At 38.8% G+C, this 17,843-nt stretch overlaps 1 protein-coding gene across 8 annotated transcripts in view; it reads right to left on the reverse strand.

Moving 5' to 3' along the window:
* Positions 1-17,843, reverse strand: part of LOC101745942 (focal adhesion kinase 1) — a 203,192-nt gene that overhangs the window by 63,685 nt on the left and 121,664 nt on the right. For 3 of the 8 annotated variants that reach the window (XM_062674323.1, XM_038018044.2, XM_038018050.2), the window contains exon 1: positions 2,655-3,320. The exons of 3 other annotated variants lie outside the window; for them this stretch is intronic. In XM_062674323.1, the coding sequence (XP_062530307.1) occupies positions 2,655-3,067 (413 nt within the window). In that variant the 5' untranslated portion in view covers positions 3,068-3,320. Of the gene's footprint in view, positions 1-2,654; positions 3,321-17,843 lie in introns of those variants that run through there. 2 more of the 8 variants (XM_062674322.1, XM_038018043.2) reach the window with 1 other exon arrangement.

The raw sequence follows: 17,843 nt of genomic DNA on the forward strand, positions 1-17,843 counted from the left end.
TTGCACGAACGTTGGTAACCCGCGAAATCATAAAAACAAAAACCCTTAATAGACACGTTTTTTTTAAATATTAGACCTATAGATAAGAACAAGTCGTTGTGGCCTAAAGGATAAGACGTCCGGTGTATTCGTATGTAGCGATGCACCGGTGTTCGAATCCCGCAGGCGTGTACCAATTTTTCTAATGAAATACGTACTCAACAAATGTTCACGATTGACTTCCACGGTGAAGGAATAACATCGTGCAATAAAAATCAAACCCGCAAAATTATAATTTGCGTAATCACTGGTGGTAGGACCTCTTGGGAGTCCGCGCGGGTGGGTACCACCACCCTGCCTATTTCCGCCGTGAAGCAGTAATGCGTTTCGGTTCGAAGGGTGGGGTAGCCGTTGTAACTATACTGAGATCTTAGAACTTATATCTCGAGGTAAGTTGCGCATTTACGTTGTAGATGTCTATGGGCTCCAGTAACCACTTAACACCAGGTGGGCTGTGAGCTCGTCCATCCATCTAAGCAATAAAAAAAACGCGATGATGAATAAACCAATACAAACTTATTCGCATTCTATAGTATACAAGCTGTTTTATAAAGGCGCGTTCGCATAGCGCTAGTGCGGAACCTTTATGGTAACCCAAAAGATCTCGACTACACATAACGCCCACCGACTACCCACCCACAGATGTGAGTTGCATGAAACGAAGATTATGTCGAATTTGAATACGATGAATGAAATCTCGCGGATTACAATACGTTTGGTCCAGTTTTGAAAGCTTTCACAACCGACAACGCGTTTTATGAAGATAAAAACTGTAATCCCTGTTTGTTTGCGTATTTTTTTGCTCAACTCTGATTTTTAATATTAATATATATATTTTTTTTTTATTGCTTGGATTTTTTTATTGCTTAAGTCCCAATATAGTTACAACGGAAGCCCCACCGTTCAAACCGAAACGCATTACTGCTTCACGGCAGAAATAGGCGGGGTGGTGGTGCCTATCCGTGCGGACTCACAAGAGGTCCTACCACCAGTACAAGAGGTCATACCTCCAGTACAAGAGGTCCTACAACCAGTGAAGTAATATAAGTATGCAATTAAGAATACAATTTAAGACGCCCTCAGGCTGGGTGGAGTATTGATCAATGCAGGGTGGCTGGTAAGAGCTGGATAAGAGAAGCCGGGGATCGTGCAGTGGCATCAAAATGGAGAGTCCTGGATGCTTATCTCCAGCAGTGGACTGCTATAGGCTAATAATGATGATAACAAAGCAACTTCATCAACCTTTTATGAGCTACCATCACTACACTACTTCCTCATAAATTCGTCCGTATTATTGGTATGCTTATTTTCCACCGAACCCGAGAAGTATTCAGTTGTTAAGTCAGACAACTAAATGTAAGTAAAACCTGCGTTACGATCGAAATTGCAGATAAGCTTATTCCAATATATTTCAAACTTCGATTCCGTGAGCCAATATTGGCGGCAACATTCACGCTACCATGTTTAAGGGCTTCTCTGACCACGTAACCTCGATAATGATGTGATTTCGTACGAAATAAATATAATAATAAATATAATAAATATTTGCTAACAATCACGCCACGTTAACTGGTCCCGTGGTAAGTTCGTAAAGAACTTGTGTTACAGGTACCAGATAACGGAAATTAATGTAAGATTTTTATTATACACATACATATATTTAATATACATCCATAACCCTGGAAAAGACATTTTATATTTATCATACAAAATCTTCCCTTGGCGGGATTCGAACCCGCGACCCTTGTGTAGTGACCATGTCACTTACCACTATACCAGACGGCCGTTTAGACTCTACTGTAACGATATAACCAAAGCATCCTAATATTATCAAAATTTCGTCCATTGAGACGTTATCGTTCACATCGAACAACAAACTGTAACAGGTAAAGAGATAAACAAAAAAAACTGGTTTATCCATCGTCAGGATTGCCTGCCACAAGAAATATTAATTAATTTAACTGACAAACAGGTGTTATGTGAAAGTGGAAAACAACCGGCCGGTCCGCAGAACCGAGTGAAAGATAACCGAAAGTTTATTTGAAGAAAGCGAAGTGAGGTTAAGTGGTTATTACTGTATATTTTATTTTCGTAAACGGGCGCGGACGAGGGCCAGGAGCCCACCCGGTTTCAAGTGCCGAAGCCCATAAATCAAATCGACACATGATAAAACCAAAAGACCTTAACGGGCACTTTCAATTAGTCACTGCTTTACCACAAAACCGGAGTATAGTTTCACTACTGATTATATTAGGCAAGAATATCAGAGCCAGCTTTTTACCAAGAACATGTGCATACAACATAGACACCAGACCGTAATTCGTCAAAGAAAATAACACTCTATTATTATTAGTTCACTGTCTCAAACTCGAATTTTAACTCGCGACTGCTTCGTGACAAAACTGGGCAGGAAATAATAAATTTTAGATATAATGATTCTAAAAATACATAAAACGTAGCTGTTGTATATAATTTGCAAGACAAATATTAATTCAAGTTATAAATGCAATAATTACAGGTATATTGGAATTATGTTTTAAAACGGCCTAAAAGTTTTACCAACTATTTTAATCTATGGTGTTAAATGAATTTCATGTTAAATTTTGAAGACTCACCTCTTGGATCGCGCTCTGGTGTACCTCCAAGTGCTACTACTGTAGTGGCCAGAGCTCGAGGGGCACAGCAATAACTGCAGGCTGTTTGGTCGAGGCTGCCTTTGCTTTTTCGCTCTAAGTCTCACTTCCTCCACCTTCTTCTCTCTTATTGGTGGTTTTGAATCTAAATTAAGCTTCTCATATTCGACTTCTAAGATATTCTCTTCTAAATCTAAATGATCTAGTCGATCTTTGATGAAACTTCTCGTCCGTAGTAAATCAGGAGTCATGTTGAATATTCTTCGTATTTCTAAGGGTGAAGTTGGCGGTCGTCGCGGCTCGAAGCCAACTTTGGTGTATTCGTTGCTCCTCCGCCACAATCGTGGAGACAGAGGCCAGAACCGACCGTTCTGCTGGCCCGATTCCATAACCATATTTGAGCACTTTTCACTGATAATACTTTTCGAGACTATTTCGATTGATTTCACTGGACACGTAATTAAATATTCTTAGCTACACATGACATAAAACTAATGTATAATTCAATATTGTTCAAGGAAAACATCGGTACTGAGTAACGCGTCGTTCAAAGCTAATTCTCGAAAGCGATCCAATTAGCTGATCATTACATTTTCATTATTCCAACGAACTTGGCACGTCCGACACATCCGACGTTCATTCATAAACTGAACAATGTGGCGAAATGAAAACGCCTAATGAATTCTTAGCACGTAATCGATCAGGCGAATTGTCTACGCTGAATTCAAGATAACGATGCAGACTTCATGATTCAAACGCTTAACAATATAGTAGCGTGATAATAATAGTGATGTGCCGTTGATTGAAGCAATTGAAAATGTCATAATCTCATTACAGAATATTAGCGCGAAATGATCATGATTTATTATCAGTCAGAACAACGTTTTCAATGATAGTTATCGACGCGTTTTTGTGTCTTAATTTTTAAGTAACACGACTAGCGTGATACTTAATCGCTCCAAAAAATTACAAAACTTCCCCAAGAAGCGAGTCGTAATTATTGAAATGCTCAATTAAATTACAATTACGGTTCAATTATTTCGTTCTCAAAAAGATTTTTATGGCGTTCCGTATTCCGAATTCTTAGGATTCTTCTAAACTTAAAATGCAGTTACATCGTATTTGAAAAGTTCAGCATTAAATGACGCAACTTAGATACAATTACAGGATATTTTTTATGTGCCGTTAGATTCAAGGATGGCGGAAAGAGATAGAGCAAGAAACAAATAGGTTTTCCGTATTTATTAACAACTAGCTGATCCGGCAGACTTCGCAGTGCCTCAATCCATAAATAAAAGACCTAAGCTTTTGTATAATATAACTTAAAACAAACAAAAGGAATCCGTCCGACGGGGGACACATCAAAGGAAAAACAAAATTGTTATTTTTATTCAATTCCGAGCATTTTCATATTTATCTACCTTTTAAACCTTCTCTGGACTTCCACAAATCATTTAAGACCGAAATTAGCCATATCGGTCCAGCCGTTCTCGAGTTTTAGCGAGACTAACGAACAGCAATTCATTTTTATATATATAGATAGATAGATTTAACTAATTTACGTCCCAAATGACTCAAATGAGGTACCAGTAGTGTCCGAAGCGCATTGCTTTAACCTTAATCGGCCTCAGTTCATCCATCGTCGATTACCAGTTCATTCATCATCGAGTGCGATAACCTCAAGACGTAATCAACTTCATGCGAATTTCAAGGCGAAGCGAGAGTTGCTCGCGTGTTTGTTTACTTTATGATAACAGATGTTTTGTATTTTTCATATCGTCGTTGTCAAGCCAAAATCTGCTGTGTGCACTTTTGGAGATTTTAACTTTTTGACCTATTTTTCGTATAGTTCACGGCCCTGTCTACCGTAATAAAAAAAAACTGTTATTTATCTATAGCTTTCATTTATATTAAAGAACATCTGGGCAATAAAGCTTACTTACTATAAAGTCAATGATTATCTAGAAAATTGCACAAAGTGGGAATCTGTTGCTCGCTCCGGGCATTTCAATATTGCAATAATTTTTACGTTATATATACTCATTGTAAAAATAAATATTTTAATATTAAAAAAAGAAAAAAGACAATATGCCCGCTGAGTTTCTTGCCAGTTCTTCTCGGGACGGAGGCTAGTTTTTGTGAATTGGCCGTAGTTCTTTTTGACGTTCAACAAGTATGTACTTTCATTTATGTTGAATAAATTTTTTTTGAGTTGATTTGATTTGATATAGTTCTTAAAAAATCACTTACATATAAATTTTGATACGAAAATGTTTTTACTCGTTAATTCAAAATAGTTTTTTTATTTTTTTATTGCTTAGATGGATGGACGAGCTCACAGCCCACCTGATGTTAAGTGGTTACTGGAGCCCATAGACATCTACAACGTAAATGCGCCACCCACCTCGAGATATAAGTTCTAAAGTCTCAGTATAGTTACAACGGCTACCCCACCCTTCGAACCGAAACGCATTACTGCTTCACGGCAAAAATAGGCGGGGTGGTGGTACCTACCCCGCCGTTTTTGCACATAGCAGTTTTTGGTTTGACAGCGACGGTATTAACCTTTATCACGAACCGAGTATTTGACAACCGTTTACTTAAAATGTTAAGACAACAGTCAGACCGCTTTTAAATAACATTAAAATGAAATGGCCAATGGGTCGGTCAGTTTTTTTTTTCACTATTGATTATTGGGGTTATTCCAATTAGACCCGGACGGGTATGCGAGCTCACGCACTCTACCTGAGAGAATTTCCTAACACTAGCCTTATCTAGAGCAGTGCTTTGCAGAATCTACCAACCGATCGAAATCGCGACAGTGGGAAACTCAGTGGGCTGGGTTGTCAGTTAAAAGTCGTTTACGCTATGGATACAATTTAAATTGAACCAAGAACGCCTGAAAAGCTAGAAGTGAGTACTGAGAAAATTTCTTTCAAAACCTTTCTTGAAGTCATAAACCTTAAATATCGTCTTCTCGCATTAAAAATGTATAATCTCAAAAATTACTAATTTTACAGGAGAGTGTTTTAAAGGTTTAACATGTGATATTTTTAATATTAAATATCTTTGCAACATTTATTTTTTATTTTTTTACCTGTTACCTTATCCTGTCTATTAAAGTAAGATAAAATTATCAATTAATTTTGTTAATAGTAGTCAAAACATAGGTAAACTAAAAAAAAAAAAAAACTAAACTACGCTCTTTTGACAGTATTTATGGGAAAAGACGATATGACTATTTGAGTCGTCTATTATCAAAGGTGGCAATCTGTGCATTTGAACAAAAAAAAGTTATTGATATATCAATACAGATTGATTTGAATATAATCGTCTCCTTCAAAGAATACGGTTCAAAACCTGCATTAAATAAAGGTTAATACTTAACCTGTTATTTATCTAAGATGTCGTTCAGAAGAGTTTTGTGACTGCCAATGGAATACAAAGTCAATAATTCGTTTTTCTGATTTACCAATAATTGTCCAAAAGTCACATTGCCGGCTTTGATAATAGTCGACTCATTTATAAGAATACAAAAGCAGTACTTACTATTTATATTCAGCCTGAATCATTACCATTAATATAAAAGTACTCAATCACCTCTAGTATTAACTATCTAGAACTGTCTACAACATCAATAAAGAATATCCATCTTGTATTCAACGTGGAACACTGAGCAATATTCCATAAGCGCAATAATAGCATTTAAATTTTAATATTCTAAGCTGTCAGTCAGTATTTATACTTCATTTGTCGGATGTTAAGGATTGTGAATACTAAACGAAGTCAGGAAACAGTTTCCCGCAGGACGTTGCCAGTCGATCATGCAAATCTATTGTTATACAGATATTGTGAATGTTTTGATTAGTTTTATTAATGGATGAAAATGTAAAGGAACAATTATTAAGGTGATTAGTAGGTACCATATTGCCTCATTCTGAGCAGTTTTAAAGCGTCTGACAATCCCTGTACAATACGATTGAGATTTCAACTTCATGCCTTACAATGGTTTTTTTTTTTGGAGTTTACTCCTTTAGAATCGATTTACATATATAGGCCCGGGGTATGAAAATTATGGGGACCAAAATCGTACTAGCATGTCACACGAAATGCGTTATGCGCCTGATTGGCTCCTGATTGCGTGATGCGTGCGCGCGCCAATCAGGAGCCAACGCGCGGCCGCGTTATCGGAGGTGACGCCGGGCTGCTGCGCCGGCAGTCCGCCACAAAGCCTCGTACTGATCGCGCGTTTCTCTCATTATTGTATTTTCATATATTTGTTAGTCGTTTGTTTTGTGTCTCGTTAATTTGTTAATAATCTGTAGTGTATCGTGTTGTCGTAATATAGAACTATTTCTCGTATTGTTTCGTTTAATTTTTTATATCCAGTAAACTCCAGTCGTGCGTCGGAGCGGACACACACACTTTTTTATTTTAATCTAAGATATCTCGCACCTTTAGAATTGAAATGGCTTAACCAAACAATTTAAGTAAATAAACTTTATATTTCGAACGACATATGAACATGTACTCTATCAGTATATTAAAATTAAACCGCCTCTTTTAGTCCCGAAAAAGACAAACGTACTATTTCCATCTCTTTCGAAATCAAACGCTTACCTTAAAGTATTTTATATGAAAAAACAAAAAAATGACAATTACATTTTTGGCGTTTATCAAAAATTTTGAATTTTGAATTAAGCCCCTTCAATTCTAAGGGTGCGATATTCAATTTTAAAATATATCAAAATATGTCAAAACGTTTTTGCCTGCGACGTGTTTCATACGTTTTTCCGTAGCAGGAAGTCTCGAGTGAATCACAGGAAACCAAAAGTTTAGTAAACATTTTTGAGTGTCTGATTTACTGACTCAATTATTGTGATCTAAGAATTGACAGTCGGTCTTATCTCGTCGACATGCGTGGGAACACGTTCGAAGAAATTATTGTTTGAAAAAACTGAGAGAACTTATATCTCGAGGTGTGTGGCGCATTTACGTTGTAGATGTCTATGGTCTCCAGTAACCACTTAACACCAGGTGGGCTGTGAGCTCGTCCATCCATCTAAGCAATAAAAAAAACTAAAAACATCGAAAACTCTTATTGGATAGACAGTAACTCAATTATGCTCACGCTATTAGTAGCACTCACCATTAGAGGGACCGTAAGTTCTGTTTTTAAAAGCATTACAAATGTCCTGAAATCAGTTAGGCATTATCCATTTTTTTGTCTATTTTTATTTTTATTATCCGATATTTTTTTGTTTCACAGTGGAAGTTAGTGGCGTGGTTATTCGTTTTCTTTTGCGAAACAACTGCATATAGTTTAAGACATACTAATTTTTCAAGTTTTGTACAACGTGTTACAAAATATCCCGTAAAAAATATAATTAACTATCTGACCCGGCAGACTTCGTATTGCCTCAATCGATAAATAAAAGACGGGGGACACATCAAAGGGAAAACAAAATTGTTATTTTTATTTAATTCCAAGCATTTTAATATTTATCTACCTTTTAAACCTTCTCTGGACTACCACAAATAATTCAAGACCAAAATTAGCCAAATCGGTCTAGCCGTTCTCGAGTTTTAGCGAGACAAACGAACAGCAATTCATTTTTATATATATATAGATTAACAAAGCAAAAAAATTTGTTAACCCTAGTAAGCTGTCATGTTAGGGAATCAGATTATTTAACAGAAAGGCCTACGTAGCCTATTTCACCTAATAATTGTCTACTTTGATATTTTTTCCATTTTTCATTCAATAATAATTTTCTTTTTAATTTTTTGGGGTATTTTGTACAGCGTTACTACGGTTATAAGGCCCCATTTAACCACGTTTCGGCCTTACGGTCAGTTTTGTAACACCATGTATATGTCCCAGAAATTATTCCGTATTATAATATGCCTATTGTCAGAATTCCGATACATGTTTATTGTTTCAAGCCATACTCATACTGTTTTCATTTTTACGTTATTAAAACTTACTGTAGCTAGTTGGTCTGGCATGTTTTATGAGTAACCGTATATTCTGTGATTCAACATACGTATGACGTCATCATAAAACTAGGTTTCGTGTAAACGACCTGTGAGTTGCCGCGAAAGTGACAAACGGAATTCGCATCTCCAAAACATTGGTGACTCAAAATTGTATGAATTCACATTTCGAAATATATTTTTTTAAATATATTAATACGTGAAGCAAAAACTTTGTATCCCTTTTTACGAAAATTGCGCGGACGGAGGAGTATGAAATTTTCCACACTTATAGAGAATATAGATAAGGAGTGCACAATGCTAATATTTTTTTAAAATAATGCATAAAAGATACATTAAATCAATAAAGAAAACATTACACACACTACATACCATGTATTTGACGCACACACGCATGCATACTATTTATTGTCAAACTTTTGTTCTTGACGTCTGTTGGTCTGTTGTCAAATTAAGAATAGATTAAATATTGTTTGTCTTTGTTAATATTTTTTATAGTGTAGTCTTGGCGAAATTTGTGATTATTGAAGTATAAAATACAATCGTGAGGGTAGGCGCTAGTGCCACGGTAAACATCGGCTCCGCTAAATAATATTAAAGAAGCTTATAAAAGTGACTAATAATAAACCTAAACTAGTGGACAATGTGTCAAAAATACCTAGCGAATTTGTGAAATAAAAAGACTGTGAAATCAACGTTTCAGTAAACTAAATTGTGAAACAAACATAGTGCAAAGAACTTTTACAAACTTTGATCATTTTCGGAATCCTTTGAATAATGTATAACTTAAAGCTGGACTATATATGTGCGGAAAAAGATGAGTATAATCAGTAATAGTGAAATTAATAACATTTTGATTACATATATTAAACCCAAAAATTGCAAATTGCTCACCTACCTACCAAGTTTATTAACTCAAAGCAAGATACTTCTATAATAGCACCATCTACAATAATAAAGTTGCACTAATACACCACCTGCCGCGCTTTGTCAGAACGTTACGAAAAGATCGACTCGCAGGCAATATCATTTACAATTACAAATAGTACAAACACGGATCGCTAGAGGGCCAATAATAAAATAACTAAAGCACGACTACCAACGAATCATGGAAGAAATTTTGATTGCGCTCAAAGAAATAAAGAAAGACCTGGACGAGCAGAGACAAGAAATCCGAGCAACTGGAATTAATGTTACGGATAAAGTATCAAAAAATGTAAACAAAATGCTCGAAGAAAAATTCCTAGTATGGGAAAAAAAAGTATGAAAACTTGAAAAAAATAACGGAAAACCAAGAAAAGAGAATCTATTTTCTAGAAAAAGAGGCAAGAAAAAGAAATATAGTATTTTTTGGCATCGAAGAGTCAGAAAAATCGTATGAAAATCTAGAAAATACTGTTATTAATTGGATAAGCCAATATCTTAATATTCAGCTAAAGCACTGCGACATACAAGAAGTCAGGAGAGTGGGAAAGAAAGAGGAACGACCACGCCCTATAGTAGTGACCTTCACAACACTAGGTACTAAAATTAAAAGCTGGAAACGAAGAAATACACTAAAAGATACCTATTTCTACATGAAAGAAGATTACCCGAAGTACGTGCTAGAAAAGAGGAAGGGCTTACAAGAGCAGCTACGTATAGAAAGAGAGAAGGGAAATACAGCGTTATTGAAGTATGATAAATTGATCATCCTGCCCAAAACCAATACGAAAAGAAAATTACCCACCTCACCAAACAGCGGCACAACTTCAAAAGTAAACGAGACCTCACAAATAAACAAGAAGAACAAGATTCAAAAACCTGGTACCCCCGTGATAAGATCCAACAGCATCTCCGAGGGAGTTGTTAAACCAGGCATGCTGAACTTCTTGGTGAATAAAAACACCATAACGGCTAGTAATCATAATCCAGGAAAATCAACATAGCAATTGCCACCCTCCTCCAATTCAAATTCAAATTTAGTACTTAAGAACAATCAAACTAAACATCTTCCAAAACGGCTGGTCACCGAGGAAGATTACGACTACAACCCTCCAAGTGTAAACATTAACAGACAGCTTATAAGTAAAACAAATAAAGATAATGAACAAAAACTTTATATAATAACTTTCAACGTGAAAACACTATCTTCTTATGAAAAACTAATAGAATTAACAGAATCACTAAAATCAATAAAAACAGACATTATTGGAATGTCAGAAGTGAGACGTCTTGGGGAAAAAATAGAGGAATATGAGGATTTTATTCTTTACTACATGGGCCAGACACCTGGACAGTTCGGCGTGGGCTTTTTGGTGAGAAAAAATCTTAAAGTAAACATAGAGAACTTCACGGGCTTATCAGAACGAGTCGCTATATTAAACTTACAATTCCATGGGCAAAAACTATCAATCATTCAAGTCTACGCACCCACAGAAGCAGCAAATGAAGAAGATATTTCTTATTTTTATGAGACAGTCAGAAAGGCTAGGGAGTTAGCGCATAAATACTATATCATAATGGGCGACTTCAATGCTAAGATAGGTAAACCAAGACACGAAGAATTCTTGGTTACAAAACCATTTGGTCTTGGTATAAGAAATGACAGAGGCCAAAAATTGATGGATTTCGCTTTAGAAACTAAGACGGCAATAATGAACACATACTATCATAAGAAACCAAACCGCAGATGGACATGGCGCTCACCAGGTGGCGCATATAAAAATGAGATCGATTACATTCTATCTAACATACCGCAGAAGTTTCATAATGTGGAAGTTCTAAATATCAACTACCCATCAGACCACAGGCCAGTGAGAGCAACCATATCTCTTGAAAAAATAAAAATATCCAGGACTAGATACAAGACCAACCAGTGTGCGAGTCTAAAATACGAAAGCGAAATACTCAGATTCAGATTAAATCTCCAACTCCACCTGCTACGTGCCGATGACCAGAACTTGAAAGATACTGATAATATACAGACTCAATACAACAAAATAACCAATGCCATCTCGAGAAGCCTAGAAGAAACGCACAAGGAACACAATTCGTACAGACACAAAAAAATATCGCTACGCACAGAAAAACTCATGACTAGAAGGAAAGAATTACAGAAGACTAAAAACAAAACCAGAAGTATAAGAAACGAAATATCAGCTTTATACAAACTCATTAGCAAGTATATCAGGCAAGATTATGCAAAATACAGACAGGATACCATAACTAAGCACTTACAAGTTTCAGGCAGCACAAAAAAGGCTTATAAAGAGCTAGCACAAAATAAAACTTGGATCGAAGGACTTAAATCATCAGGAAAACAATCTATAATAACAAACCGCAATGATATCATTAATATGGCCACTGAATTTTATAAATCATTATACAGTAAAAAAACATCCACATATGTAGACATAACACCAAGCAGTAATATATCAAACAACGAAAAGGTGCAACCAATCACGGAATCTGAACTTATTACAGCAATAAAAAACCTGAAAACCGACAAAAGCCCAGGCCCAGATGGCATAAAACCCGCGCGGCTCGCGGACGTGGATGCGGAGGTCGACTGGTTCCGGGGCACCATGGCAAACATCTGTGATGCCGCCATGCCCCGGGTCGGCCCCCGAGCACCACGTGGGGGTGCGTTCTGGTGGTCGCCCGAGATCGCAAGACTCCGCGAGGAGTGCGTGAGGGCGCGCCGCCTGCCCTGGTGCGCAGGCGTGGCACACGTCGTCACTAGGATCCGACGGTTGGGGCTCGAGGTGGCGCTCGACAAAACCCAGGCCCTGATGTTTCACGGGCCGGGACGAGCGCCGCCTGTGGGTGCCCACCTCGTGATCGGAGGCGTCCGCGTCGGGGTCGGGGTGACCGGTCTTCGGTACCTCGGCCTCGAACTGGACGGTCGGTGGAACTTCCGCGCTCACTTTGAGAAGTTGGGCCCTCGGCTGATGGCAACGGCCGGCTCTTTGAGCCGGCTCCTTCCAAACGTCGGGGGTCCCGATCAGGTGGCGCGCCGCCTCTACATGGGGGTGGTGCGGTCGATGGCACTATACGGCGCGCCCGTATGGTGCCACGCCCTGACCCGCCAGAACGTCGCCGCGCTGCGACGTCCGCAGCGCGCGATCGCGGTCAGGGCGATCCGAGGATACCGCACCGTCTCCTTCGAGGCGGCGTGCTTGCTCGCCGGGGCGCCACCCTGGGACCTGGAGGCGGAGGCGCTCGCTGCCGATTACCGGTGGCGTAGCGACCTCCGCTCTAGGGGGGAAGGGCGCCCCAGCGAAGGTGTAGTTCGAGCGCGGAGGCTCCACTCTCGGCGGTCCGTGCTGGAGGCGTGGTCTCGCCGCTTGGCGGACCCGTCGGCCGGCCTCCGAACCGTCGAGGCGGTCCGCCCGGTTCTCGCGGACTGGGTGGGCCGCGACCGCGGATGCCTCACCTTCCGGCTAACGCAGATGCTTACCGGCCATGGTTGTTTCGGCCGGTACCTGCACAAGATAGCCGGAAGGGAACCGACGGCGCAGTGCCACCACTGCGCTGACCGCGACGAGGATGACACAGCGGAACACACGCTGGCGCGTTGCTCTGGATTCGACGAGCAACGCGCCGCCCTCGTCGCGGTCATTGGAGAGGACCTCTCGCTGCCGCGCGTCGTGGCTACGATGCTCGGCAGCGACGCGTCCTGGAAGGCGATGCTCGACTTCTGCGAGGCCACCATCTCGCAGAAGGAGGCGGCGGAGCGAGAGAGGGAGAGCTCTTCCCTTTCCGCACCGATCCGTCGCCGTCGAGCCGGGGGCCGGAGGCGGGAATACGCCCGTACGTCCCGGCCCCTGTAGGTGGCGGCCTCCCCCCGGTGAAGGTCAAGGGGCGACCTGAGGGGGTGAGGCCGCGCGGCGCGCTACCAGCACTCTAGCGCGCTGCCGTGGAGTGAATAGAGCGACCGGTCGACGGTGTATCGCGTCCCGACCCGGCAGGCTGGTTCTGGTCCAGCGGGGTATTCCGGGACACCAGCGGCACCGTCTGGGCGGCCCGACGGGCTGCCGTACCGAGACGGCCGACGTTTCAGAGCCTTCGATTCGCCTCGAAGGCTCCGTCGGCTGGGCGTCCTTGGGGTGAGCCGCGCCGTCTGGTTGTAGTGTTGACCGCGGTAGCCCCCCTACCCCATCCGGGTTCTGACCTCGGAGGGGATCGGACGTCGGGTGTAAGAGTGCAGAGGAGTCGTTTAGTGGGTGGGCTCTAAAATCCTTGGGCCCGCGGTCTGCTCACAACACCATGCAGATCGTTGAGTCTCACATACCCCGCGCGCCCCTTTTGCGCGGGGACCTCGTAGGAGGTTCGGCCCTCTACCCGAAAAAAAAAAAAAAAAAAAAAAGGCCCAGATGGCATTTCAAACGAAGCTTTAAAGGCAGCTGACAGAATATTAGCGCCACCTGTGGCAAAATTGTTTAACCAGATATTAGAAAGTGCTGAGATCCCCATCCAATGGACAGAATCAAATATAATTTTAATCTATAAAAAAGGAGATCCAAAGGACATAACAAATTACAGGCCTATTAGTTTACTGTCTTGTTTCTATAAACTCTTTTCGTCAATTATAAACAACATAATCAGTGATTCGCTAGAGAAAAATCAACCAATTGAACAAGCAGGATTCAGAAAAGGTTTTTCTACAGTGGACCACATTCACACCTTAGAACTCTTGATAGAAAAATACCAAGAAAAACAGAGAACACTATACATTGCATACATAGACTACCAAAAGGCTTTTGACACTGTGTCACATGATAGTGTATGGAAGTCGTTAAAAAACCAAGGGGTGAATGATAAATATATACAGATAATTAAAAACATTTATAAAACTAATACAAGTAGAATAAAACTAGAATCTATAGGCCCAAGATTTTCTATCAAAAGAGGTGTAAGACAGGGAGACCCCATGTCTCCAAAAATTTTCATTGCCATACTTGAATCAATATTTAGACAGCTAGATTGGAAAAACCTCGGCTTAAATATTGAAGGTAAATATTTGACTCATCTCCGCTTTGCAGACGACTTAGTAGTGCTGGCAGAATCAAGTTCAGAACTTCAATACATGGTTGAGTCTCTCCACAGAGCCAGCATTAAAGTAGGCTTAGAAATGAATACAACAAAAACGTTGGTAATGACAAATAGTGCTAGAAAGAAAATAACAGTCGGAAACGAACTATTGAAATACACAGACCACTATATTTACTTAGGAAAACAGATCAGCTTTGAAAGAAAAAGCAATGAGATGGAGATTGGAAGAAGAATCCAACACACCTGGAACAAGTACTGGAATTTACGTGAAGTATTTAAAAGTACGTTGCCAATATACTTAAAAACCAAGGTTCTAAATTCCTGCATTCTACCATGCTTGACTTATGGCTGCCAAACTTGGAAGTTTACATCAAAGGCCAATAATCTAATAGTAAGCTGCCAACGAGGAATGGAGCGAAGTCTGCTGAATATAAGAAAGATTCAAAAAATCAGACACACAAAAATCAGAGAAAAAACAAAATCTATAGATGCTCTTGAATATGCCAGAAACTTAAAGTGGAAGTGGGCTGGTCATGTAGCCAGACTTAAGGACCAGAGATGGACTGCAAGAATAACTGCATGGGAAGGGCCACAAGGGAAAAGAAAAAAGGGTCGCCCGATATCAAAATGGGAGGATGATATAAAAGCTATCGCTGGCCCTCGATGGATACAGGTAGCCCAAAATAGAACCAAATGGAAGGACTTGGAGGAGGCCTTCACCATGTTTAATGGGTTCCTGCCAAACATAAGTGAAGAAAATTAAAATTATTATATGTATACCTATTTACTTTGTATTTTAGCAGGAAATAAAAGGCTTTTTATTTTATTTATTATAAAATACAATCATAATAGTATTCAAACTTACAATTCCAATTAATTATAGTCGAATTTCGACTACTGCGGGACCTCTAGTTTTTTTTAAATTTTCTATTATAATTTTTTGTATTTGACTTTTTCCTTAAACAGGACAGACAGCACTCACGATGATAAGTTGTAACAATTGAAGACATGAGTGGATGAAGAGGATACGATACAATTTGTTAATTTTGAGAAAACGTACAAGAAGAAACTATTGTTACTTGTACTTTTTCTTCGTATAAAACTCCTTCATCACATGCATTTTCTAAAAATAGCCTTTAAGTCCCGAGTTTTAAGATCTAATATGGTCTATAGGCACATAGCACCTTCATTCAATTTTTTTTTTCCTACCTATGCTAATAGGCTATTTCAGCTTCGCCCCAACGTTTGTAGGTGAGCTCACGGGGCTCAAACCGGAGAGTTGCTAGCACTGACCCTAGCAAGAGCAGTGCTTCGCAGATCATTCAATGTAAAAACTCAAAAATCTTAAATATTGTAATTAGCCCCTTCATCCACTCATGTCTTCAATTAAATTATTTTGTTATAAATGAACAAACAAAAAGAGTTCTTTGGCGCAGTTCGAAAAAAATTACCTATACATAAAAATATACATGAAAAGAATCCAAACAAATTGTCTTTCATGAGGATTTCTAACATCAATGGTTCAAATAAAAAAACGTAGGCGTATATGTAATATGTTATTTCCGTGAAACATATTCCGAGAAAAAACCACACACACATTATAAGCACAAAAATCTCGCAAAATCCATCTGGCTTCTTATAAAGGATATGAGTTTGAATACAATAGACGGAAGGGTCGATTGTAAAGGTGAATACATACTCGTATGATTCGATTCGTTATAAGGACTGTGTTTATATACATACATGTTTACAACATAAATGATTTTTTGCGAAAACGCCTTACTTTCACCGTAATGGATTAAATTTACATTGAAATACGATAAAGATTTTTTTGGGTGATATTGCTAACCCACAAGCATACGATTTATATATTTATTAATTTATTAATATCTCCAAAGATTAAATCTTCCGAAACTACATAGTAGATTGCAAAAACGACTCCGCACTTTGATTTTCTCCTGTGCTATTTATGGATGCCGCGGAGACACAGAAAGGTACTGAGTCTAACCGGGAATCGACCCCATGGTATTGTAATTAGGATTAATCAGGGTGAAAGCAATAAAAAAATATATTTAAAAACGTTGAATTTTACCAGGATAAGAGTTGCTCGTGTACACCTATGATCTATAAAGTACCAGTCGTTTTTTTACGTAAAAACACGAGCTACCAAAAACACTGTTGTATTTACTACTACAGATATATCCCGCGTTGTTTGGGTCAGGTCTTTACCGTGCTAAAAAAAAATATCTACTCGCAGTGTAGTTTCAAATAAGTGGAAATAAAAACTGGCTTTGTTATCTCCGCATACCTGACAAGTCTAGATCCGATTGTGAGAATCTAAATTTGGATTCTAGATTCTAAAAATTTAGATCTAAAATCGCCGAGACACGAAAGCGTTGAAGTTGGATTTTGGAGCAAAACGATGTAAGCTGTCTTTTAGCATTAAGCTGACGCGTTTATTTGTGTTAAGTTTTGTGATATACATATTATGGCGCTCAATATTACTTATAAGATTTTACTATCGATGCGATGTTTTTCATTGTTTTATCAACGTAACTAACGTCCATATAATATAATTTATTTATTATAACCTGGTATGTTTATACCAGTTTTCTTTATAGAAACAAGTTAAATGTCATAACAATGTTTACAAAAACAATTGAGGCTTGTCCTAAATTAAAATTTGATGCCAATGTGAAGAAATAAATCATAGTGTCAAATTTGTCAAAATACCATAGATACAGCAAATGGGTATTATAAATAATAAATTAATTTCAATAAAAATTAGGTTTAAAAACCAATGTTCCTATATAATAATAATAATAATAATAATATTTATTCAAGTCTCTTAAAATGCAAACAGGTACAAGAATTCTTAACACTGTGTTACAGGAAAACCTGTGTTACAAAAGTCAAAATGGATATGGAAAATGGATACATAGATATGGATTCTCACAATTAAGAACTCGAATGATGTAAAATATCATCATCATGCAACAAAATGCATTTTTTTTTGTCGTATCTACAAAATTGTTGGGAATTATGGTGGGATGTGAACAAGTCTCAAAGTTTAATTCAAAGAACGGCCGTCACAATGCCTCTCTAAATGGTAGGCCTCTACCATTACGTGTAGCATTA

The sequence above is a fragment of the Bombyx mori genome, chromosome 20, assembly GCF_030269925.1.
Source record: "Bombyx mori chromosome 20, ASM3026992v2".
In the NCBI taxonomy this organism is placed as follows: domain Eukaryota; kingdom Metazoa; phylum Arthropoda; class Insecta; order Lepidoptera; family Bombycidae; genus Bombyx; species Bombyx mori.